Below are 26,229 nucleotides of genomic sequence, written 5' to 3' on the forward strand. Positions count from 1 at the left end.
TCGACCTGATTCTCTCCAGACGCTCCATCCTTCCCAGCATCAAGATCACACGCAGTTATCACGGTGCTGCCTGCGACACTGACCACTCCCTGGTGTGCAGCAGAGTGAAACTGCAAACAAAGCGACTATCACACGAAAAAGGAAGGAAGACCGCGCATTGATACCAGCAAGATCCGGGATCAGAAGAAAGTGGAGGAATTTGCACAAGCACTTGAGGAATCTCTTCCAGGCCCAGCCGATGCAAATGCATCCAACAGATGGGAACATTTCAAGAATACCGTTTACAACACCGCCTTGTCCATATTCGGCAAGAGGACCAACAAGACGGCAGACTGGTTTGAAGCCCACTCTGAGGAGTTGACACCAGTCATTGAGGAAAAGAGGAGAGCTCAAGCAGCATACAAGGCCTGTCCCAGTGAGCGCAACCTGCAGGTCCTCTGAGCTGCTCGCAGCAAAGTCCAGCAGGCTGCCAGAAGATGTGCTAACGACTACTGGCTCCAGCTCTGTTCCCAGATACAGATAGCAGCTGACACGGGCAACATCAAGGGGATGTATGATGGTATCAAGCAGGCCCTAGGTCCAACACAGAAGAAAATTGCCCCTCTGAAGTCTGCAGCAGGCGAGGTCATCCAGGATCAGACACAGCAGATGGAACGCTGGGTGCAGCACTACTCTGAGCTATATTCCAGAGAAAATGTAGTCACCGAAGAAGCGCTGAACAACACTGAGTGTCTGCCTGTGTTGGAGGAGCTTGACAGTGAACCAACCCTAGAAGAACTTCACGTGGCCCTGGACTCCCTTGCCTTTGGCAAGGCACCTGGAAAAGACAGCATCCCTGCTGAAGTCCTAAAGTGCTGCAAAGAGATCATCGTCATTGAGCTGCATGAAATCTTCTGTCTCTGCTGGAGAGAAGGTGGAGTACCCCAAGACATGAGGGATGCAAACATCATCACGCTGTACAAGAACAAAGGTGACAGGGGTGATTGCAACAACTACCGTGGCATCTCTCTCCTTAGCGTTGTAGGAAAGTTGTTTGCCCGAGTTGCACTAAAGAGGCTCCAGGTACTTGCAGAGAGCGTCTATCCAGAATTGCATTGCGGATTCCGAGCCAACAGGTCCACCACTGATATGGTATTCTCTCTTAGACAACTGCAGGAGAAATGCAGGGAACAACGACAGCCACTCTTTATAGCCTTCATAGATCTCACGAAGGCTTTCGACCTGGTCAGCAGGGACGGCCTCTTCAAGATTCTCCCCAAGATTGGATGTCCACCCAGGCTGCTCAGCATCATCAGATCTTTCCACAAGGACATGAAGGGCACTGTTGTCTTTGATGGCTCCACATTAGACCCCTTTGACATCCGAAGTGGCATGAAGCAGGGCTGTGTTCTTGCACCAACCTTGTTTGGGATTTTCTTCACTGTCCTGCTGAAGCAGGCCTTTGGAACTGCAACAGAAGGCATCTATCTCCAGACCAGATCAGACGGAAAGCTCTTCAACCTCTCCAAACTGAGAGCAAAGTCCAAAGTCCAGCTGAAATGTCTGCGTGACTTCCTCTTTGCCGACGATGCAGCTGTCACTGCCCACTCTGCCAAAGATCTCCAGCAACTCATGGATTGTTTTAGCAAGGCCTGCCAAGATTTTGGACTGACAATCAGCCTAAAGAAAACACAGGTCATGGTTCAGGATGTGGACTCACCTCCCTGCATTACAATCTCTGCACATGAACTGGAGGTTGTCCATGACTTTGTGTACCTTGGCTCAACGATCTCCGACACTCTCTCTCGATACCGAGCTAAACAAACGCATCGGTAAAGCAGCTACCACGTTTTCCAGACTCACAAAGAGAGTCTGGTCCAACAAGAAGCTGACAGAACATACCAAGATCTAGGTCTACAGAGCTTGCGTCCTGAGTACACTTCTGTACTGCAGCGAGTCATGAACTCTCCGCTCACAACAAGAGAGGAAACTGAACGCTTTCCACATGCACGGCCTCCGACGCATTCTCGGCATCACCTGGCAGGACAAAGTTCCTAACAACACAGTCCTGGAACGAGCTGGAATCCCTAGCATGTATGTACTGCTGAAACAGAGATGCCTGCGTTGGCTCGGTCATGTCGTGAGAATGGATGATGGCCGGATCCCAAAGGATCTCCTCTATGGAGAACTCGTGCAAGGAAAGCGCCCTACAGGTAGACCACAGCTGCGATACAAGGACATCTGCAAGAGGGATCTGAAGGCCTTAGGGATGGACCTCAACAAGTGGGAAACCCTGGCCTCTGAGCGGCCTGCTTGGAGGCAGGCTGTGCAGCATGGCCTTTCCCAGTTTGAAGAGACACTTGGCCAACAGTCTGAGGCAAAGAGGCAAAGAAGGAAGGCCCATAGCCAGGGAGACAGACCAGGGACAGACTGCACTTGCTCCTGGTGTGGAAGGGATTGTCACTCCCTGATTGGCCTTTTCAGCCACACTAGACACTGTGCCAGAACCACCTTTCAGAGCGCGATACCATAGTCTTTCGAGACTGAAGGTTGCCAATACAATGATCTTGATGCTGGGAAGGCTGGAGCGTCTGGTGAGGATCAGGTCGAGCTGGTGCCAGTGCTTTGATCTTGGATGTCTCCAAGAGACTCTATGTTGGGGCTTTGTGTTGAAGAACGTGTTGCTGACACAGAGACCGTGATGACAGCAAAACTCTAGCAAGCGTTGGCCATTTTCGTTCATCCTCCCAGTGCCAAACTGATCTAAGCAAGTGGGCCATGAACTGTTATCAGCACCAACTCTAGCATTGAAATCGCCGGGTAGATGCCAATACAATACATCATTAATAATCTACCTATTACGTGAAGCATGCAAACTGCATGTAAATAACATGCTAATCCATATAAAGTATATGTAACATACTAGTTTTAAATTTAATAATAAGTAATATAGTGTTTAAATTAACCACATGAAATCAATGTACAAGTATTTTAGCTTTTATTTTGTTATGCCCTACATTTTTTTCTTGGATGGCCTACATTTTGGCCTTGTCCTCTTTTGGCCTTGTCCTCTTTTGGAGTTATGACATCTGGTCACCCTGTGGCAGAGGTGTAACTAGAATGGAGCCTGAGGGAAATCCACCCCAGTCACTATGCTGGGGTGGTGCAATATGCAAGGCAGTCACTTCAGGTTCTCCCTGGAGGAGGTGGTGCTCTCCTTCTCCTGGAATTTGTATTGGCATCCTTCAGTCTCGAAAGACTATGGTATCGCGCTCTGAAAGGTGGTTCTGGCACAGCGTCTAGTGTGGCTGAAAAGGCCAATCCGGGAGTGACAATCCCTTCCACATTGGGAGCAAGTACAGTCTGTCCCTGGTCTGTCTCCCTGGCTATGGGCCTTCCTTCTTTGCCTCTTAGCCTCAGACTGTTGGCAAAGTGTCTCTTCAAACTGGGAAAGGCCATGCTGCACAGCCTGCCTCCAAGCGGGCCGCTCAGAGGCCAGGGTTTCCCACTTGTTGAGGTCCATCCCTAAGGCCTTCAGATCCCTCTTGCAGATGTCCTTGTATCGCAGCTGTGGTCTACCTGTAGGGCGCTTTCCTTGCATGAGTTCTCCATAGAGGAGATCCTTTGGGATCCGGCCATCATCCATTCTCACGACATGACCAAGCCAACGCAGGCGTCTCTGTTTCAGCAGTGAATACATGCTAGGGATTCCAGCGCGTTCCAGGACTGTGTTGTTTGGAACTTTGTCCTGCCAGGTGATACCGAGGATGCGTCGGAGGCAGCGCATGTGGAAAGCGCTCAGTTTCCTCTCCTGTCGTGAGCGGAGAGTCCATGACTCGCTGCAGTACAGAAGTGTACTCAGGACGCAAGCTCTGTAGACCTGGATCTTGGTATGTTCCGTCAGCTTCTTGTTGGACCAGACTCTCTTTGTGAGTCTGGAAAACGTGGTAGCTGCTTTACCGATGCGCTTGTTTAGCTCGGTATCGAGAGAATGAGTGTCGGAGATCGTTGAGCCAAGGTACACAAAGTCATGGACAACCTCCAGTTCATGCTCAGAGATTGTAATGCAGGGAGGTGAGTCCACATCCTGAACCATGACCTGTGTTTTCTTCAGGCTGATTGTCAGCCTCCTGGAATGGGGAATTCCAGCCTCCTGGAATGGGGGCACATGAAACCACCAGTGCCTCCACCTCCAGGGAGAACCCAGAAGTAGGATCATGATGCAATGTGATATTGAGATGCCACTGCTCTGGGGCTTCAAGTTTAGAATTGAATTAAACCCACTGCTTATTGCACGTTGACTCAAAAGTAGTTTAGGCTTCAATCCTGTATACACTTACTTGGGAGGATTTTCCATTGAATGCTATAGGACTTCTGAGCAAACATGCCTAAACTTGCACTGAATTAAGAGATTTACAGCTTGTTCTGCCAAATTCCCAGTCCAAGCTCCACCTGGAGAATTATGCCCACTTTTAGCTAATTAGCTCTCCTTCTTTCCTCAAAAATGACCCTGATTTTGCCCTGCAGTACTGCTGGACCCCACCACCAGGGTAGCTCACCTGTTTAACCTACAGAGGTCCTCCTGCCTGCCAGTAGCCTCCTGCCACTACAGCAGCCCCTTGGTCCTCAGCAGGTCTTGGGCACAGCAGCCAAACACCAGTCTTAGTGTCTCCAGTAGTTTCTGCTCCAGAAGCTTCCAAAATCCATTCACACATCAGTCCATTAGCCATCAGTTTCTCAGTTCATTATTATTGAGAGAACTACACTTTCCTCCTTCTGCTACCCATACCAAACTCTCCCTTCATCAGGTGCTTTTATGCCTAAGGGCTCTATTGCCTTCAAGTGGCTGCAGCTGTGCAGCACACTCTGCTGGACTCCCAGGCCATACCCTTAAAGGGGCCACTGCTGATACCACATCTACCTTCTCGCCAGCTCTTCCACGATTCCAATACACAGCACCATCAAATGTGTGTTGATTTAGGGCCCAATTCACCACTGTCAGCACCCGCCCAGTGTTGGCACTGAGCATCACAAACATGCTCCGCCCAAGCCAGCACTGGGCGGAGGCCAGTTGCATGCTGCCCAGCAGTCTGGTCAAGCACTGGGCAGCAGAGTGGTAAGTCAGACAGGGGAGAGGTGAGTCGGAGGAGGGATCAGGGCAAAAGGGGGGGAAGGACTTACAGAGCTACTAGATTCAACCCCCAATGTACTCATAACTGTAATTAACCCCTTATTTTATTTGGGAAGTCAAGGCACTAAGAAATAAAAGATGCAGTTTCCAGGTCACTTGAACAGCATATGTACACTTTGGGTTACTCATAACCCAATCCTATGCACATCTACTCGGAGGTCCCATTGTATTCAGTGGGGCTTACTCCCAGGAAAGTAGGTATAGGATTGTAGCCTTAGTCCTAAGGATTACATATAATTTATGTAATGTAAATCCCTTACATATAATTTATTAATTACAAGAAGGCTATATGCTGCCTGCTGATAGGGAAAAGGAGGATATTTATGTTCTTTTCCAGGACATGTGGCTAAAAAAGAGGACACATCCTAGAAAAAGAGGACATCTGGTCACCCTGGTCGGCCATCAGTCACAGAGCCAATCTCCAACCAGTTCTAGTGACAGGGCTGGCCCTCCATGAAGCTGACTGAAATGGTTGCCTCTGGCAGCAGAGGGCACCCACCTCCATCTGCTCACCTGCCTCTTCCCCTACTTCCTGGAATGGAAAATGAAGAGGAGGATGCAGCAGGAAAAGAAAAGTGGAGGCAAGTGGTGGGCTAGAACAGGGGTACTCAAACTTTCAACTTTAGGGATGCTGGACCTTTAACAAGTGTATAGAAGCGAGAATTTCAGCAGGTGCAACTTGTCATCCCACAGATGACAAGCTGCACCTGCTGAAATTATCTCTCCTACACAATTTTAAAGGTCCAGGATCCCTAAAGTTGAAAGTTTGAGCACCCCTGGGCTAGAATATGGGATGCCCTGATGCCAACCCAGTACACTTCCAGTCCAACCCTTTTCCAGTTCAGGGAGAGGGAGGATCAGCCAACTTGGCACTTCAGCAGGACAGGGAGGGTAGCATTTGGCACCTGCAGGGTAACATTTGTCACATTTGGTCTGCAGAAGTGCCACTGGAGTCTCTGGGCCTCTCCATGCAGCACTTAGGTATTCACTGGAACGGGGCAGAGAGCAATGTTCCCACACCAAGCAGCACAATGGGTTGCAAACTGAATAAGGGCCCAATCCTATTCACACTTTCCAGTGCCAGTGCAGCTGCAATGCAGCCCCTGCACAAGGGAACATTCCCTTGTAGAGGCCTCCATAACTATAAGAACATAAGAACAGCCCCACTGGATCAGGCCATAGGCCCATCTAGTCCAGCTTCCTGTATCTCACAGCAGCCCACCAAATGCCCCAGGGAGCACACCAGATAACAAGAGACCTCATCCTGGTGCCCTCCCTTGCATCTGGCATTCTGACTTAACCCATTTCTAAAATCAGGAGGTTGCGCATACACATCATGGCTTGTACCCCATAATGGATTTTTCCTCCAGAAACTTGTCCAATCCCCTTTTAAAGGCATCTAGGCTAGATGCCATCACCACATCCTGTGGCAAGGAGTTCCACAGACCAACCACACGCTGAGTAAAGAAATATTTTCTTTTGTCTGTCCTAACTCTCCCAACACTCAATTTTAGTGCATGTCCCCTGGTTCTGGTGTTATGTGAGAGTGTAAAGAGCATCTCTCTATCCACTCTGTCCATCCCCTGCATAATTTTGTATGTCTCAATCATGTTCCCCCTGAGGTGTCTCTTTTCTAGGCTGAAGAGGCCCAAACGCCGTAGCCTTTCCTCATAAGGAAAGTGCCCCAGCCCCGTAATCATCTTAGTCGCTCTCTTTTGCACCTTTTCCATTTCCACTATGTCTTTTTTGGGATGCGGCGACTAGAACTGGACACAATACTCCAGGTGTGGCCTTACCATCGATTTGTACAACGGCATTATAATACTAGCCGTTTTGTTCTCAATACCCTTCCTAATGCTCCCAAGCATAGAATTGGCCTTCTTCACTGCCGCCGCACATTGGGTCGACACTTTCATCGACCTGTCCACCACCACCCCAAGATCTCTCTCCTGATCTGCAACACACACCCCAGTGGCATGACTGCACCAGGGCTGGAAAGTGGGACAGGATTTTGCCCTGAGGCTGCACTCCTGTCCACACATCCCTGGGAGTGAGCTCCATTGACTCACATGGGACTGACTTCTGCATAGACAGGCTCAGTAGATGGAGCTCTGAGGCTGCAGTGCTGGCCCCACTTTCCTGGGAGTAAGCCCCATTGACTGTGATGGGACTGACTTCTGAGTAGACAGGCAGAGGATGGGGTTCTAACAGCGCAAGTCCTTGCACGTCTGTCTACTCGGAAGTAAGCCCACTGTGTTCAATGGGACTTACTCCCATGCAAGTGCGCCCAGTCCCGGGCTGCAGCCCGAGCGTTCCCCTCCCCCAGGTGGCGCCACTCCGCTTCCAGCCGCGTCCTCTGGAGACGCAGCGCCTTTCCTGTCGGAGGACAGCCTCCCTGACCGCCTCCTCCCCTTTAAGCGCAGGACGCCGTTACTAGGGCGGCGGGAGAGGCGGGCAAACCGAATCGCTCCGGCGGCAACAGAGCGGCAGCGCTTCGTTCCGGTCCTTGGCGGCGCGATGGCCTTGGTCTGCCTGGTAGGCGCCGGGCAGCCTGCTCGCAAGGAGGAGTGGGGAGCGGGCGGTAGCCTCGGCGGGAGGGAGGCCTGCAGGCCGGCCGAGGGACGGAGCAGCGCTGGCCGGGCGACTCAGCCCCTCTGGGCCGACACCCGGCCCTGCCTCTCCAGCACGCAGGTGCAGGCTGCATTGACCTTAATGGGACCTACTTCTGGGTAGATAGGCTTGGGATGGGGTCTCGGGCTGCAGTCCTGGCCACACTTACCTGGGAGGAAGTTCCATTGACTTTAATGGGACTTGCCTCTGAGTAGACGTGCGTGGGCTTGGGCTCTGAGGCTGCAGTCCTATCCACTCTTACCTGGGTGTAAGCCCCATTGACTAGAATGGGACTTGCCTCTGAGTAGACAGGCATGGCATTGGGCTCCCAGTCAGCCTTCTGTTCCCCACCCCATTGGCAAGAACTGCAGTTAGCTGTGTGGAGCTGTCAGGACACAGGCCTGATTCGTCCTAGAAGCAGACATTCCTTTTCAGTTCATTATCTGACTAGATGTTAAGCATCAAAAAGGGGAGTGGGTGTGGAAAGTGAAGGATGTTTCATGGTGAAACAGGAGGGGTGGGGAGAAAGGAGAGCAGCTCCTGCAGTTCTGTGGCTTTGGTCAGGGTGAGAACATAAGAACAGCCCCACTGGAACAGGCCATAGGCCCATCTAGTCCAGCTTTCTGTATCTCACAGCGGCCCACCAAATGCCCCAGGGAGCACACCAGATAACAAGAGACCAGCATCCTGGTGCCCTCCCTTGCATTGGCATTCTGACATAGGCTGGTTCTAAAATCAGGAGGTTGCACATACGCATAATGTCTTATAACCCATAATGGATTACAGGTTACATGAATGAACCCAGGGAATCCCAGTCTCTCTGACCTTGAACTTAATTAGATTAGCTCTTCCCTGCTGCAAAAAGAACAGCTGCTGAATTCTGGTCTGTTGTGGAATGTCACTGTTTAAAGGCATAGGAGAGCTGTGGGGATGGGACCCAAAGCAGTTGTCCCCATTAAGTGTGGCATAGGCTTGGTGAAGAAGCAGAAGGCTGGCCAAATAGCCTGTTTGCCTCCTAGCCTAGGCTAACCTGGGAGTTTCCTGCCAATTTATTGAGTACTATACAGTATATATGTTAGGGAGCGTGGCCACTCTGCCAATCAAAACGTGTTTGTAACTGATTTGTTGCACCTTTGTTTTGAGTCTGGTTTAAATACGATATGAGGGCAGGGTCATTTTCTGGGCATATTTGCATAGCAGAGATCTGTGTTGATATCAAACTGAAAAACTAGAAACTTAGGGAGCTGTACCCCAGAAAAGAAGGTGGTGTTTTATGACTGGCTTGCAAGATTGGATGCGATTATTATAATCCCTGAAAAATATCCTGTGCAAATGTGCTGTTCTGAGCATTACAGATTTCATGTTATAATGATGATAAATGGTATGTCTAACTATGGACCCAAACACCTTTAACTTGTAAGTAAATTTAATTGATTTCAGTGGTGCTTTGGAATAAATGTGTTCAGGCTTGTGCTTTATGGACAACTGCTTACATTGCATCTGAAAGATGGGTGTAACTTCTTGTGTATCTGTGACTGAAAATATATGCAGAGATAGTGTATGTTTTATGATGCAGTTGTCTCTGAGAGAACGCTTATGTTCAGTTATTTTTGGAGTTCATACTGCGATTTAAGACAAAACCATTTGTGTAGGAGATGTGCCAAGATTGTGTAAAATATTCAAGACCCTGTGACAACTAACAAAGTATTGTAGCATGAGTTCTTGTAAGCTGAAGTTATTTCATCTACCATTTTCGCATAGCAATCTTCTATAATACAGTTGCTGTCCTGTGCATCCTAAACTACATTCTGTAGGAGTAAGTAATTCAGAACAAACTAGGAATAGTGCATTCAACAGCGGCTCTTCATTGAAGCCGTGTGTCCATGAAAGTTCACTGAAGGCTTGGTTTTATACTTGATCTGTGCTCTCTTCCCCTATATGTTTGTTTAGGTACTTCTCTTGTGGCTTTGTGTTTTCTCCCTAGAGAGTGCATGGCAGGTGGTTGAATGTTCAGGTTTCAATACGTAGCTTCAGCAGTCTGGGCTGTAACACAAGTTCAGTGTGAATTCTGCCTTGTTGTACTCTAGTTGGGGCCTGCTTTAGGAGCTGTAGGGTCTAATGCAAAACATTTTTGTAAGGCGTCCCCATCCCCACAGCCCCCTTACTCACCAGGATGAGCAGCAATAGTGAAGCACCTGGCAAGAAGGAGAGCTGTTTAGCGACAATGCCCTGCTCTCTGCTCTCCCCTTGTGACTCCTTGGCGTGAAAGATTCCATGCTGGAGCATTAAGTACAGAGCGAGGAGTCCACTGGGCACTCCACTTGCTGCCCAGTGCATGGTGCCTCTAGGTGCAGGCCCCAATTTGACCAAAATGTCCTAGGCCAACTCTGGCTCTAGTACGTTCTTGACTTTGATGTTTTGTAGTTACATTTTTATCATATCAAGTGGAAAATTTATCTTTACTGTGTAAAGATAATTGTGGCCTATAATGATTCTTTTTCCTTTTTACAGGATGATCCAACATTGGAGAGGAATTTCAAAGGCCATAGAGATGCAGTAACTAGTGTGGATTTCAGTCTGTCTAAGAAACAACTAGGTATGTTGCCGTTTAAGCATTCTTTTGTTACTTTTCTTTTGCACAGAACAAAATTGTAAGTTAAAAAGGTAATGAGAGTCTTCTTTCAATCTAGTAAGTGGCTCTATGGATTCGTGTTTGATGGTCTGGAGCATGAAACCTCAGATGAGAGCCTATCGCTTTGTGGGTCACAAAGATGCAGTAATGTGTGTTCAGTTTTCACCTTCTGGCCATCTGATTGCTTCAGGCTCTAGAGACAAAACGGTTCGTTTATGGGTTCCAAGTGTGTAAGTAGATGCTGATTTTCTCTTTTTCCTTTTATTTATTTGCCATGTTTATTCTCAGTTGTGTTTGCGATTTCCTTCCCTCTCTGAGTTATTTGAGCTTAGCAAACTTCTCAGCATTTTCTTGAAAACAATTTCTGTTTCAAAAGTGTGCTGGATAGGAACATATTGCAGTTCTATGCAGCTGTATGCACAGAACTGCATATAGTTCTATGACTGTATGCAACCTCTGGGTTTTAGAGGTAGCTTATCTCTGAATGCCAGATGCAAGGAAGTGGTAATGGGATATAGGTATCTTGTTGCCTTGTGTTCTCCCTGAGGCATCTGGTGGGCCACTGAGGACAAGAAGCTGGACTAGATGGGCCTTTGGCCTGATTCAGTAGTGCACTTATTTTCACAAAAACATTGCAGCCGACATAGAAAAGCGAAACGTATATTTTAAAAAATCCTAAACACTTCTAACGAAGGTAGTAATAGTCTTACAACAAGATTAGTTCCAATTTAATTCTTCTCCAATATGCCAATTTATAAATAACAATATTTGACTATAATGGTCCTGAAACCAGGGATCCATGAAAATTACAGGGTAAGAGCCCCCTGAAACTGGACCAGGGCGGGGGAACTGAAATAACTGAAACCAAGGATAACCACACTAAGGTAGTGTATGTTTCTTCAAAATTGCACCTGTGTTTTGTTACATAATAATTGATTATACGGTCTTTTGTCTTGGTTTTAAAAAAATCTATTAAGTACTTTTTATACCAAGTTGTACAAAAGTGAAAGTAGACCCACAACTTCTGGACTTAATTGTACTATAAAACATGTTTCAGTCCTGTTATTCAGTCCATTACACAGGTTCTTTATATTTGGTGACATCTTACTGGGAGGTGTTTTTTTAAGTGAGCATCATGGTGAAAATGACAGCTTGTTAATCTTCACATTCGGTTTATGACAATAAAACATTTAAAGTACATGGGGAGAGAATTCTGCTGCTGTTCACACTGGATAGGACGTTGTTAAGAGGCTCTTTTGGGTTTAGTCATTGGGCAGGGCCTATGATGCTGGCTGTCCAAATCTACTTGTAGTTTAATTGGATATATGATCACTGTTGAAAATGAGTTGCTATGACGGGTGCTGCTGGCTGATAGCAGTGCTTTCATACCTCTTTTGTTTAAAAAAAAAAAAAAGAAGTGATTGCTTTATTCCATCTGGCTGGCTCTGTTGCTTCCTGGCAATATCTCATAGTGCTCACTTTCCTGGAGGGAATGACGACTGCCTGACTGCGTGGGATATACATACTGTATGTACCTTTTATAGTAAACAGTTTTTAGGGCACTTGTTGAACTGGACGTTCTCTTTTCTTCTGCTTGCTTTGTATATGTACCTTCCTGGCAAGGAGCCTGTCCTGTCACATCAACTTTTACGAAGTAACAGTGCTGTTTGAGGAGAAAATATGCACCAGTTGGGCTTTTTCAGGCATCATTGGAGCAGGCATTTCAGAGCCTGTTTGGGAAATGTATCTAATACATTTCCTAGCTTGACAGATTTTCGTTTCATGTAAGCTCTCCAGTTATACAGAAGAATATGTAAAAATATTTTAAACCAGTTTCTTGTTTGTACCAGAAAGTTCAGTGATATTATGATTTAAGGCTGCAATCCTAACCACACTTTCCTGAGAATAAGCCCCATTGAACAAAATAAGACTGAGTAGACCTGGTTAGGATTGTGCCCTGAGTAACAGTTTCTCATCCAATGGTTATAAAGCTTTTATGACTCCTAGCGTGCCCCTTTTGTTTACATTTCTTTTCCCGTTTTGCAGTAAGATGTACAACTTGGTGTTCATGCACGCTATTATTATTATTATTACAGCATCATTGGAACAAACAGTTTTAAAAGGATAGTGTTTGACGCATGCTACTTCAGGCATTCTTTTTTATTGCGTCTCATAGAACCACAAAAGTAACTTGCCTGAAACTAGGAGGTATTCCAATAACTAAATTTCCACAGAACAGTTTCTTTCTGTGGTATGCTCTTTGGTATGTTTCTTAGTGACTGTCCCTTGAATGATGATCAACAATTTTCTTTTCTGTAAATGGATACTTTGGAAAATAATAGACAAATGCATGTGAGATCAGAGCTGTTTGGCATGCAATATCTTGATCTTACCTTGTACTTTTTCTCTTAAATTAAGGAAGGGAGAATCAACTGCATTCAAAGCTCATACAGCAACAGTCAGAAGTGTTCATTTTTCCAGTGATGGCCAGTCACTGGTTACAGCCTCTGATGACAAAACAGTAAAAGTGTGGGCTGTTCACAGACAAAAATTCTTGTTCTCATTTAGCCAGCACATAAACTGGGTTCGCTGTGCTAAGTAAGTACAACTGTTCTTACTCTATGTGGTGACATTGCTTTGATGATGTATATACTTGGCATAAAAGCAGATTGCTTTCTATGACATAATATATGAAGTGTTCAGATGAATGATGAGCTGCAATTTTATTGACTATTCATACAAATCCATTCATCTTTTAACATTGTTGCAGTATGCTTTGACAATTGGCCGTATTTCAGAGCTTAGTATCGTGATCTTATACATGAATGCTCAGAAGGAAGACCAGGCAAAAGCTGAGTTTGATCAAGGCCCCCTGTGGCCACCGTCTGCTCTCTTTAAAAAGCAAACACACACAGTCAAAATTTTATAATTTAATTATGATTAATACGATTAAAAGTTAAGACCAAAAATTAAGACCAGAGGACAATTCTTATGACGGCAAACTTCTGTATTGTTATTGCTTTGGTTCAGTGAACATCCAAGAGTCAGTGGATAACTTAAGGGCACAGTCCTAACCCCTTACGTCAGTGCTTTCCAGCACTGGCATAGCAGTGCCAATGGGACATGTGCTGCATTCTGTAGTTGGGTGTCACTCATGGAGGGCTGCTCAGGGACTGTTCGTTCCTTTACCTCAGTGCTGCATTGCCCTTATGTCAGTGCTGGCACTGACATAGGGGGTTAGGATTGCGCCGTAAGAGTCATACTTCTGCCCTTAGGCAAAATAAAGTCTTAGAAATTTATACTGGCTCCCCAAGTTATGGAAGTACTTTTGCACAAGTGCAGTAGTGCTGGGCTGGCACGAGCTGGATGTTTTGATTTAGGTACAGACATCTGGCGCAAAACCTGTACTTAAATAGGGGACAATGTAAACTCTTATTTTAAGAGAAACTTGTTGCAGTAATCTGTCTTCTATGCCAGATTGGTATGGAGATCAGAATATGAAATAAATGCTTTCATTTAAACAAATTTTCTCCTTGGTATAAAATGGAGGAACTGACTATCAGGCACAGACAAATCTTTCCAAAATGTTTCATTATAACAATGTGGCTGTTTCCTCCTTAAGTGAGTCTCCAACAAATGAATGACACATCTTCAGAAACCTTCATACAATATTTCTGTAGTTTCTCATCTACCAGACAAAGATATCGCTTCTCTGGTGTATTTAAGGCTACCCATAATGACTGTAGCAGCAAAAAGATTACACATCCGATAAGAAATGTTGTGCAAAGCATTGTATTGTCCTGGTTTTATTGATAATTGAGGTAGGTTGTAAAGGGAGGAAATATTAAGAGTTGATGAACATAAGCTTTGAATTTGACCTGAAGTGTCTTTAATCCTGATACTTCTAAAATTTAGAAGTTTTGCATGTATTATTAAATATCAGTTACCTTTTTTATGTAGAGTGTTTCATTTTATTGTAGGCCTCTTTGAGATGTGGTTAAAAGCAGAATGAAGATTTAAAAACATATGTACTGGTTTTCATTTTAAAAAATGAAGTTATATGCATAGCAAAAGAATGGTTCCTGTTCCAGAATGCTTGCAGTCTTCAAAAACAGATTCAGAGAGTTATCAACAGACACCCACTGAAAAAGACACTACTCTTGTGTGAATAGGCACAGCTGCACTCCTTCACTAAATATAAGAGAACCACCACTTTAAAGTTATCTCCTTATCCTCGGTGACAATGTAGTAATAATAAAAACTGCCTCTGCTAACTTCTGATCTTGTTTACGTTGTCTCCTACTTCTAAATTGCATTAACTAATGTCTTTTATTTTAGATTTTCTCCTGATGGAAGGTTGATAGTATCATCCAGTGATGACAAGACTGTCAAACTTTGGGATAAAGCAAGCAGAGAATGCATTCATTCTTTTTGTGAGCATAGTGGGCAAGTATCGGGGCATTTTGGGGGGGCTTCTTATTTTTTCAGAAATAAGGTATGTGAAGACTATATTTTCAAAACATCAAACACAAAACTCTTTCTTATGTACACTTTATCCTAAAGGCATTCTTGGAAGTAATTGCTTAAAAAAGGAAAAAAAGAATTTGCTTCCAAGAATGTGTGTTATAATTGGATCAGGAATTCATTAACACGGTCTCAAGTGGTTGACCATGGATGTATTTCTGATAGCCTCTAGAGGCAATGAGATGGCAGAGTCACTTTTTTCCACCCTTGCCTAAGGAAGAAAATGCACTTTGGTCCAACCCTACCTGACATAAACTATAAGGGTATCTGGAAGCTATTTAGGAGGGATGAATGTAGGGACAGTGAAGGCAACCTGGTAAGTACTTGTAATAGGATATTGAGAATTTGAGGCTGGTTGCCAGGCAAAGATACTGTTTGTGGGTCCCTGACTTGGCATACTAATGTACAAGCATGTACTTTGCTTCATATTCAACGTGTTTCATTCTGTAAAGAACTTGTGTGATTTATGCGGTAATATTAAGTTATATAACTTTTCAGAATACAGTACAGGTTGTCCCTTGTTATCCACTGGTGTTCTGTCCCTAGTGGATAAAAAAATATGTGGATGAAAAAACAGTGGAAAAATACCCACTTCCAAGTTTCTTGCTCTTCCATTACTCCTAATGGAATAAGGTTTTGCCTCAACCATCTGCAGGAGTTTGATTCTGGGACTCCCTGCTGATACCATAAAATGTGTTAAATAGCAGTTAAAAAAAATAAAAAACAGTGTCCTTTTACAATTGTGGTTTAAAAACAACTTTTCTTACTTTGTAGAGAGGCAGTCAGCAATTAGAAATGCAAAGGACCCCCAGCCTTTGCCCGGCTCAGTTGAAGAATGGAATGACTCTCTCTCTACAATGCTAAGGGTGCAATCCTAACCCACTTTCCAGCATTGAGGTAAAGGCAGTGCAGCACTGAGGTAAGGGAACAAACAATCCCTTACCTTGAGGAGGCCTACGTGACTACCACCCAACAGCAGGATGCAGCACACACCCCATTGACACAGCTGTATCAGTGCAGGAAAGTTGGTTAGGATTGGGGCCTCAGAAAAGCAGTTTTTAAAACTGTGATTTTAAAGGGATGTATTTTTCCTCTTCTCCAGGGATCAGCACATTCCTTTTCATTTGCAGTGGCCATTTGTGTTGAGTCAAATCCGTATATAAAAAATCCATGTATAACAAGGTTGGACCTGTATGTCTTTCTAAGCACACAGCATAGGATAAATAACAATTGAAATGGAATTATGTGTTGCTTTTGTAAAAATTTTCCTACTATTGCCTGGTGGGTTTGCATGTAATTTATTGTGCAAATATTAGGCTTGAGTTGCATGTTAGTGGTAGAATTATGACAAGGCAATTGATCTTTCTATTATACTTGTCACACATGGTGGCTGGCCTACTTTAATGTGCCATCATATTCTTAGACCTAGTAAATTACTGTGTGAGGGAGTTGCATTGAAGTGAGAAAGTTTCCATGAAGACTAATGGCATGAAATATTAGTTTTTGCCACAAGATGGATTATGGCTGTAATTCTTGTACCCTATCTGGAGAATGCTGGGAGGATGACCTGGATATTATTCTGTGTCATTTCCTAGATATGTCATACACAGTCATGCCCCTGAAAATAACTCTTCCCAAACATTTAGGGATGAGGTTCATTCCTTTCCTGGATAGCTCTCATTCAGAAGTGCAAAGCATGAGTTTCTAGTCTTGCTCTATATTCTGTCACCTTTGTCTTGTTGCACCAAAGTGTTGAGCCCAGCATGTTGGGCCTCATTTCAGCAATCTCAGGCATTTTTTGCACCTGCGTGTACTAACTGCTGAGCCCTTGATGGGGTCATTCCATTGCATTGGAATATTATAATGGAAATGAAGGCACACAATAATGAAGAATTAAGATGCTGTAGGATGCACAGCGTCCTTGAGGTGAACAGTACTCTAAAGAGCTGCTCATGCCTGCTTTCAGTTGGATCAGTGTACCTTGGGGAATTTCCTTGATCTCCAAACTTGGGTAATGATTTCTTCAACTTGGGTTCACCTTACTATGGATTTCCTGCAACTGTGGAGGTAAGTGGCCTGGTGTCACGGATATTTTTTGACTTGATGAAGAAAACATGAGAGACCTTACTGTGAGATAACTTTATTGAACCCATTTCATTTGGTATGTTTCACTGGAATGTATGTGAGAATTGGCCTACAGAGATATTCATCTCCCACTTGGATGCTAGAATTTTTTTAGCATGAAACTAGTAGCGTAAAGTAACATCATGTTTTGCAAGAGCAGTGTATGAGCAATTAGAGTTTTTCCACTTCTTGTTTGCACCAGGGTATTTTCTCTTCCAAAACTAGACATAATCTTGTGCTTAATCTTCACAGGTTTGTACCTCATGTGGACTTTCATCCTAGTGGCACATGTATTGCTTCAGCCAGTACAGACAATACGGTGAAGGTCTGGGATGTTAGGATGAATAGGCTGCTGCAACATTATCAAGGTAAGCAGTACACTGGCAAAGACCTGCTTTGTTAAGCTTACTTTGTTTGGATGGTCAAACAAAAATGCATACAGTGAAGAAGCAGTTTTACAAGTTAATATAAATGGTAGGTTGCCAAAATGATCAATTGGAACATTTTTGTGTGGTGTATGTGTGTTTTTTAACTTGCAGTATTTGAAGATCTCAAAACTTTCAAACTAGTGAGAAAGAGTGCAAATAGTCAGTACAGAACTTAACATTTATCAGTTCGAAGAGTGAAATCAATCAGTTCTCCTAGAGCAGGGGTGTCCAAACTTTTTGGCAGGAGGGCCACATCATCTCTCCGACACTATGTCAGGGGTCAGAAAAAAAAGAATTAATTTACTTTTCAAATTTGAATAAATTTACATAAATGAATATATTAGCGCTGGAACTTATTTGAATGAATGAAGGTCTTGCAATAGCTAAAGGCCTGTAAAAGGTCTTGCACAAAGCAAGGCTGGCCTTTCATTTGCTGCCGCTGCTGCATCACAAATACGAAACAGTAAGCAGCGGACAGAGCCCTCGTTCCACAGTTCATATGAGAGGTCGAACAGTTGGCCTTCACACTGAGAGCAGTTGTGCTGGATCAGTGTGGGCTCCAGCATGTCTCTGGAGGGCCAGAGGCTCATTGGCGACTGGGAGCTCCCCGCGGGCCAGATTGGGAGTCCTCGAGGGCCGCAAGTGGCCCCAGGGCTGGGGTTTGGGCAGCCCTGTCCTAGAGTACTGGGGAAATACTGGTCTTACATGAAAATCAGGAACAGAATTTTTTTTCCCAGCAATGGTTATATACTTGAACAGTCTTTGTATTTCAGCTGTACTTGTATGTACCTTCTAATGTAAAGTCATGTTAGGAACATGAGATGTTTTTGTTTCTCTTTACTTTTTTTTTTAAGTACATAGTGCTTCGGTGAACTGTCTGTCATTTCATGCTTCTGGAAACTACCTCATTACTGCTTCCAATGATTCAACTCTAAAAATACTGGATTTATTAGAAGGGAGGCTGCTATATACGCTTCATGGTCACCAGGTGAGGAGAATTGCTTTGTAAACTAATGTGTAGTTTTTATGCTTTGTATAGGCATAATTAAGTTCTTTGTACAAATGCATGTCTGTTACAGCGTGTTATGTATGCGTGTTAGTTTCTAAACATGACCCAGTTCAAGGTCCTGATCTTTATCTAGAAGGCCCTTAATGACCTCACCCTGTTCAAATGAAGGAACACATTCTTCCATATCTTCCCCATGCACCAAGAAAGCTCTTGTGCAGGTGTCTGTAATCTGAGGGTTTCTACAATATATAGAGTAATGTCAGTGGTGTTGTATTAAATGGGCAACATCCTTCTTGTAGGCTTATCCATCTTCTGTGCTGACTTTTAGAAGGCAAGTGAAGATGAATTCATTTGAGAGTGTTTGCTTGGTCATTTTATTTTTGTTTAATGACTTGACTATTTTAACCTGGAGACCTTCATATTATATGTGATGTTTTATGGTGGTAGTTCTATAATAATGCCTGAAAATTATTGTGAACTACATAAAGCAGTGATAGACAAAAGTGATATACAGAGAAAAAAGTGATATGCAAAGAAAAAAGTAATATTAAAATTTCCTGGGGAGCTTTTAGGCCCCCAACACCTTCAACCTTTTTTTCTTGTATAGTATATTAAGCATTTTCTTCGAACTTCTATAATCTTAAAGGCTTCAGAAAAATTCTAAATATGCTTTTTTATGCAGAGTATGTGAAGAGTGCTGAGGTTCATGCATGTGTGCAATTGGTTACATTCCGTAATTCACTAAACGGTATTCTCCTGTTGGTAACACATTTTAAAACTTTTCAAACTGATCGGTAAACTTATTTTAGCAATAGCTATAAAATGGTGTTAAAGATGCATACGTTGCTAAACCAAGTGTCCAGTCTTGGACTATTAGTCACTCAGGTGAACAGCTTGTTAAATTTTTATAATGTGCATGCTTTCTGCCGAAGACTTTGCAGATTTGGTTCTTATTCTGACAGCTGACTGTGCTCTGGAATGATTATTCATGAGAAACGCTTTGGATTCCTTAGATATCCTTTGACGTAACTGTTGGTGTACCAGGAGTTCATTACCAGCTGATTAGCTCTGGTTTACATAGGGAAAGCTGCCAAGTTTACATTGCTGTCTTTCATTATAATGGTGCTTACCCTTCATACCAGAAGGATCATTAGGGAGATGGAATTTAACTTTCTGCTAACGTTTTGCAGCTGCAGAATTTGGTAGACTGTAGTTGCATCTTAAGTTCTCCAATTTATGGAACACTTTCCCCTTGCAATACAAACATGACTTGGATTGAATACATAGATTCATTGCTGACATTTGACTTGGACAGAAACAGAATGTTCCAGGACAAAGTCATTCTTGGGTGGTCATTAAAGCCTGTACAACAATATATACACTGTGGATGTGTGTGTATGCACTGTGTGTGCTGTTTGAAGAGTCTTTTTTTAATTTTTCTTGCATTTTATTAAATGAACCCTATATGACAAAATAATGGTTTACTCTGGGAGCAAGCCACTATTTGCAGAATAATTGACTGGAGATGTAAGCCAGACTTCAGGATGCAGATATACTGATGTGGTCTGTATGATGCAGGTACAGTGCTAGGGAAACGAATGCTGTCGAACTGGGAAGCATAGAATGTAACATTTTGGCAATAAATGAGGGTCTGTTACAGAGCATGGACAAGTATCCAAGGTACTATTGCTGCCAAAGATTCTTTTCTATATAATGTATTATTATACGGTTGGCCGACATCTGTGGGTTTTTGATCCACTGATTTGATTCAACATGGATTGCAAGTCCGTACTGGAGGGCTTCAGAGAACTTTCTGGATGCAACTGAAAGTTGCGTCCTGCAGGTCTTCTGAGGCACAGGTATGCTGTGTTGGGCCTCACAAGGCCTGGAAGAGGCTTCTGAAAGGTACTTCTGGTTTTTCAGGCTGGACCTCTCAGTGGATTCCATTATCCTTGGAAATAGGTATCCTTAAGGGGTCCAGGTATGGATCCTCCACAGAGAGCCCACTGTATACACATAGCACACCAACATTTTAGATGTGGATGCCTCAAGTTGCCATTAATGTTTAATTGTTAAATCACCTTGGGGGGGAGGTCATTGAACCAAAAGGCAATGCACAAGTGTTTCTTTAAATACATAGACCAAAGTAACTTTGTTTTTTTTCCCCAACAATGTATTAATCTAATATATTTTGTTCAAAACATGGTTCTTCTTTTGCCTTTTACAGGGGCCAGCTACCTCCGTTTCTTTTTCGAGAGCAGGAGACCTCTTTGCTTCTGGAGGCTTGGATGAGCAGGTTTCTATACATTCTTTGGAGTAAACTGATATTGTTGGTATTTTTGGAGATTGAATATGAGATACTATCAGCATATTAATGTTGCCCAGCTCTGTCATTCCCTCTCATCTGAGTCCAGTACTGTGGGCTCTGTGGTTGTGCCTGGCTAAAACAGGAGGCAGTTAAGCCAACTGGAACTAAACTCAGGAAAAAGAGTGAGCCAAAGAGCTATCCCGTAACTTCTAAAATTAGAATGGGTTACATAAGTGTTGCCATGTCCTGCCTCAACAGTGGAATTCTCCAGCTGGTTGCATTTTGGATGTCCTAGTAGTATTTCAAAGACAAAATCCTGAGATTTTGAACTATGTCATTTTGTTGCCTTTCTATTCAGCATTCTTCACGGTGTTTGCAAACTTTTGTCTGTCATCAGAAAAAATTAGAAAAACCTTCTAAAAGCTTATCTAATGGGATATATAAAACATGAATTGACTAATTTTTTTCTATTAAAATGCCCAAGGCAGTGCACAAGAGAGAACTTATTACTTTTATTTAAAAATGTACATCATAAAACCAGATGTAAACAACTAAGTATCCAAAAGTAGCATCATTTAAAACCACCAACCACTCTGGGATAATTGAAATGTGTTAACCTGGTGTTGGAAGTAGCAGTATTTCCTTGTAGGCTTGTCTGGTGAATGGGGACCCTTTTTCCTATTAGGAAAACCCCTCTTGAATGCTCAACATGGTGCTGGCTAGGCTGAGTCTGGTTGTCCTTCTCTGCCACTCTGACCCTTTGCATCTGCGCATTTCCAAGAGCAGCTTGTCTGAGAGATGCATTGGAGGCATCAGGGAGTTTGACCTGGCCTAACGATGACAAAAGGCCAAATCGGAAATGGCTAGCACCCTGCTGAGGTGGACATTTACCTGCCTGTTAAGTATAACCACCTGGTGATGGCCAAGGGGAGCTTGAAGGGGCTGACACTACTTTCCTTGCATATGGGTTGACTAGTCAGGTTGCACCTCCTGCAAAACTGAAGTGCTTTGCACCCACTTTTATTGAAAATTCCAAGCCTTGGGGAGCACTGCGGAGGGCTCCCCGCACCTCCTGCAGACTGCTGGAGCCCTGCCTACTTGAATGTAAGTGAAAGCACCACCCCTTCACCTCCCATAGGGACATGATCCTGGGGATTGCTTCCCTGCCTCTCCCCTTCTCCACCCCTTAAAGGAATGGGGGAACCTTTACACAAACTGGTGGGTAATGACCCACCGGTTTAAGAACCACTGTCCTAAGGAATCTGAATTTTGTTCTCATCCAGCGGCATATCTTTTGGATCCCCAACACAGAGTTCAACATTTATTAGAATTATCTACTGCTCGAGGCAATTATGGAAGTAGCTATGAGTGTCCCCAACATTGATGATATAGCTGTGATGACAGATATACTGTGCTAAAGGAAAAGTTTGATACAAAGTCATCACTTGGCAGGCAGCATAGAATACATCTCTCGCATAGCGAAAACCTGACTGTTGTCCAGTCTAAGCTCTAAGGATCTTAAACAATCCACCAACAGTAGCTCGGTTTTTGCCCATCTGTGTGTATATTTTGAATCATAAATATTAAAAATATAAAGCATTGGGAGATGATTCTCTGAAGGCTTATAAGATGCACTCCCAGGTTTTTTGCATGGTGGTGCTATCTTTTTTTTTTTAAAAAAAACCATGTTTTCAGAGTAGCCAGTTTATTTCTTTAATGTGCACTTTACATCTGATTGTTCATGGGGCTCCCAGGCATTTTTGTATCCAGGCTGAGAAACCATTTATTACTATTCTTAAGAATATTTAAATACCTATTTAAATTTATCAGTATAATTGTATCATGTGTTCTAGATCTGAAGATGTTCAGTGGCTGTTTGAGGCTACTTTCTGCTGAGTACTCATGATGTAATTTCTGAAGTATTTCTGTTATTAGTGAAGCCTCATTGTGTTTCCTTTCTGTTGCAAAGATGTGCTCTTAGTCCTATGCATGCTAACATTGTTTCCAGGCTGTTACCAAAATAATTGCCAGTGTAAAATTGTTTCAAATTAATGTGTTTTTTCTTTTTTCTTTTTGCAGGTAATGGTATGGAAGACAAACTTTGATGTTTCTGATTATGGCGATGTACTGAAAACACAGAAATACAGCATGAATGTGAATGATGTTTCTGATTATGGCGATGTACTGAAAACACAGAAATACAGCATGAATACGAATAGTGCTTTTAACAGTGTGGTAAGTTGATGTTGTTAATAGTTGTTTTATAGCTTTACATTTTCTGGCCATTATACAGTGTTCGAGGCAATTGACAGCCCAAGGTTCTGGGTAAGAAGCCTAGTTTGCCCCCCCCCCCACATTTGTAGTTCCAGTTGAATTTCCTAGTGCAAGTCTTCCCACATTTTATTTAAGATGGAATTTTGTCATGCCCTTTTCTTTGGTCTTCCTTTCATTCTGTTTCATGTTGTTGGTATCTGTTCTGCATTCTGGAGCTCTTTTAACTTCATTGGCCTGTAAATATGAGCATCCCTTTTTTTTTCTTAACACTACAGTACTTACTTTCAAAAGCTTACACTCTACTGCTTCTGTTTATTTTTGTTCTATAATTTCTCCTCTCTTTCTTTCTTTCTTGTTCTATAATTCCTTCCAGAGCTCTGCATTCTTCGGACACCAGTCTTGTAGTTAGATGAAGGAGTGTATTTGTTGTCTCCCACCTTTGACAGTTTTATTTGGCAGCTCCATTCTATTTGGAATTCACTTCCTCCAAACGTTTGTGTCATTCTATTCCTCCTACTCTTTACGAAGCGCCTCAAGCCATATTTATTCTTCCAGACCTTCCCTAACTTGTAGTGATTTTAACTTAATGTCCTTTTCTGTTGCCTCTCCTTACAGTCTGTCTCTTTTTCTTTGTGTCTGTTTTTAAGACGAGGCAAGGCCTTGGAGGATTGGCAGTCTTGGAGAACAACCTTTCCTGTCTGGGCAAATTCATTTTCTAAGTGTTATTCTTACTCATTAAGGGCCTAATCCTATCCAATTTTCCAATGCCAGTGCAGCTGTGCATGCACTGCATCTTGTGGTGGGGCAGCAGTCACATAGGCCTCCTTAAGGTATGGGAGCATTTGTTCCTTCACCTTGGGGCTGCATTGGAACTGCACTGGTGCTGGAACTGCACTGGTGCTGGAAAATTGGATAGGATTGGGCCCTGCATTAGGAGGTGGTATATTTTTCTCTACCGCTTTGGGCTATGAGAGTGATGTCATTGTTACTGAATTTCAATAATAAAAATACTGGTCGCCTTTCTGGCCACTGGATTGCTCTTTTGATTTTATTCAAGGCGGTTTACAAGGGCAGGCTTTCTCTAAAACCCCAAGGGGTTTTTTTTAGAATGAACAAAGAAGTTTTGTCTTTCAAGAACACACTAATTTCCAGGTGGATCTTTTTCTGTCTGGTCTTCATTCTGGCAGTATTGCCTCCCATACTGAGAAATAACTGCAGCCAGCTTCTTGTTTGCTACTCAAGAGCTCAGCTCAGCTTGTCAGCTTCAAAGTCTTGCCACACACTGAAGCTTCTGTCGACCTTCAGATGTTGTCTTCAGGCTTAATGATGGCTCTACCCTCTAGGCCAGACTTTCTACTCCAGCTAATTATTATTACAACTAATAATTTGTAAGGAGTGCTCCAGCATCCAATAGGATTAGAACTGTGCCCTTCGTACTTTTTTTTTTAAAAATTTAAAGTCCTTCTTGCCTAACAACTGTCTCAAAGAAAACATTATGCCCCATTATAATCCCCAATTACTCGGTCTCCCTCTGCTGGTGGAAGGAAAAGAATACATGTAGTAAAAAATGGCAGTTCAGATCCAACAGTCCTGGAATTTGGAGCTTTGCGGTGCAGAACACTTTCTTAAAAACAGTCAAGATAAATGAAGGGCAAGAAGTGGAGAGAAGGTAGCAAGAAAGAAAGCAAAACAAGTAAAGTAGCAAGAAAGAAAGCAAAACAAGCAAAACAAAATAATGGACAAGTAGTAGGAATTCCTTTTTTGTCTAAGTCTAGAACAGGGGTGTCCAAACTTTTTGGCAGGAGGGCCACATCATCTCTCTGACACTGTGTCCAGGGCCGGGGAAAAAAACCAATTAATTTACATTTCAAATTTGAATAAATTTACATAAATGAATACATTAGAGAAGGAACTTATATGAATGAATGAAGGTCTTGCAACAGCTCATGGCCTATAAAAGGCCTTGCACAAAGCAAGGCCAGCCTTTGCTGCCTCTGTTGCATCACAGACGTGAAACAAAAAGCAGCGGAGGGAGCCCTTGTCCCACAGCTCATGTGAGAGGTTGAACAGTTGACCGTCATGCTGAGAGCAGTTGTGTCGGGCCAGCACGGGCACCAGCAAGTCTCTGGGGGGCCAGAGCTGATTGGAGACTGGGGTCTCCCAGTGGGCCAGATTGGGAGTCCTTGAGGGCTACAAGTGGCCCCAGGGCCAGGGTTTGGGCACCCCTGGTCTAGAATATAAATTAGTGAGATGAAGAAGAAAAGGAGAGCACTAACATTGTTCAGGGAAGTCAGTTAACAGAAGGAAAACACTGGAGTTGCTGTATCGTTTTTGGAATTCAGCATATATGAGGGTGGGTTTTGTGGATATGATTTTTCCAGTGTAAACGTAGGCAAGATATGAATACTTCTGCTCCTTTGTCGTTAACCTTGTTCTAACAGGGAAGGGAAACCTGTCCAAATAAGGGATAGAAGGGGAGAAACAGTTGTGTTTTTGGCTATATTACAGTCCTTCCATTATTGCTGCCCAGCTTGAAGTAATGGCTAACAATTATCAAAAGTAATTTGATAATATGAAAAGCCATCACGTCTCCTGCTTGCAGGTTTTGTGTTGATTTTCTGTTTTCACCATTTGGAAGGCTGAAGCTGATATCTTGCTAATGACCTGGTCTGCATCAATATTTCCCTAACTTTGTCTTTGAGACAGTCTCCCCGTTTGAAGAGGGTGATGAGAGGAAAGTAAAAAAAAGTAACCTAAATAAGGAAGGCTGGAATGCGAAGTACTTTTTGGTATAAGTGCCACTGAGGATCAGTGGAGTGTGTTTCTGGGAAAGCCTATAAGAGCTATTTTGTCATTGTTCATTTGTGGAGATAATCTCTCTATATGGAGAAATGTTTACATCAGCACTTCTAAGGTACAGTGCAACAGTGTTGCTACACTCAGGCTGGCTTCCCAACATGTGAACTTGCAGTGAAGCATACACACTCTTCTCCTATGGCAATGTACATGGATTTTTCTACACTGACTTTTCCAGAAAAAGGGGTGTGCTAGCATGGCTATCAAGTAGGACTGGGCTATGAGTGGTAAAAGATGCATTCTTGAGCTTAAAAGCACTAGCATTAAGAACATCTGCTGTAGCACGTAAAACCT

The 26,229-nt window shown here is 43.4% G+C and overlaps 1 protein-coding gene across 2 annotated transcripts in view; it reads left to right on the plus strand.

Moving 5' to 3' along the window:
• Positions 1-7,587: 7,587 nt before the first annotated feature.
• Positions 7,588-26,229, plus strand: part of POC1A (POC1 centriolar protein A) — a 29,639-nt gene continuing 10,997 nt past the window's right edge. Inside the window, exons 1-9 of one of the 2 annotated variants that reach the window (XM_066614394.1) lie at positions 7,588-7,705; positions 10,292-10,376; positions 10,471-10,642; positions 12,831-13,010; positions 14,751-14,858; positions 17,313-17,428; positions 18,343-18,476; positions 20,725-20,793; positions 22,885-23,040. In XM_066614394.1, the coding sequence (XP_066470491.1) occupies positions 7,688-7,705; positions 10,292-10,376; positions 10,471-10,642; positions 12,831-13,010; positions 14,751-14,858; positions 17,313-17,428; positions 18,343-18,476; positions 20,725-20,793; positions 22,885-23,040 (1,038 nt within the window). In that variant the 5' untranslated portion in view covers positions 7,588-7,687. Of the gene's footprint in view, positions 7,706-7,792; positions 7,862-10,291; positions 10,377-10,470; positions 10,643-12,830; positions 13,011-14,750; positions 14,859-17,312; positions 17,429-18,342; positions 18,477-20,724; positions 20,794-22,884; positions 23,041-26,229 lie in introns of those variants that run through there. The other variant, XM_066614395.1, reaches the window with a different exon arrangement.

This window comes from Tiliqua scincoides, chromosome 2, assembly GCF_035046505.1.
Source record: "Tiliqua scincoides isolate rTilSci1 chromosome 2, rTilSci1.hap2, whole genome shotgun sequence".
Classification (NCBI taxonomy): Eukaryota; Metazoa; Chordata; class Lepidosauria; order Squamata; family Scincidae; genus Tiliqua; species Tiliqua scincoides.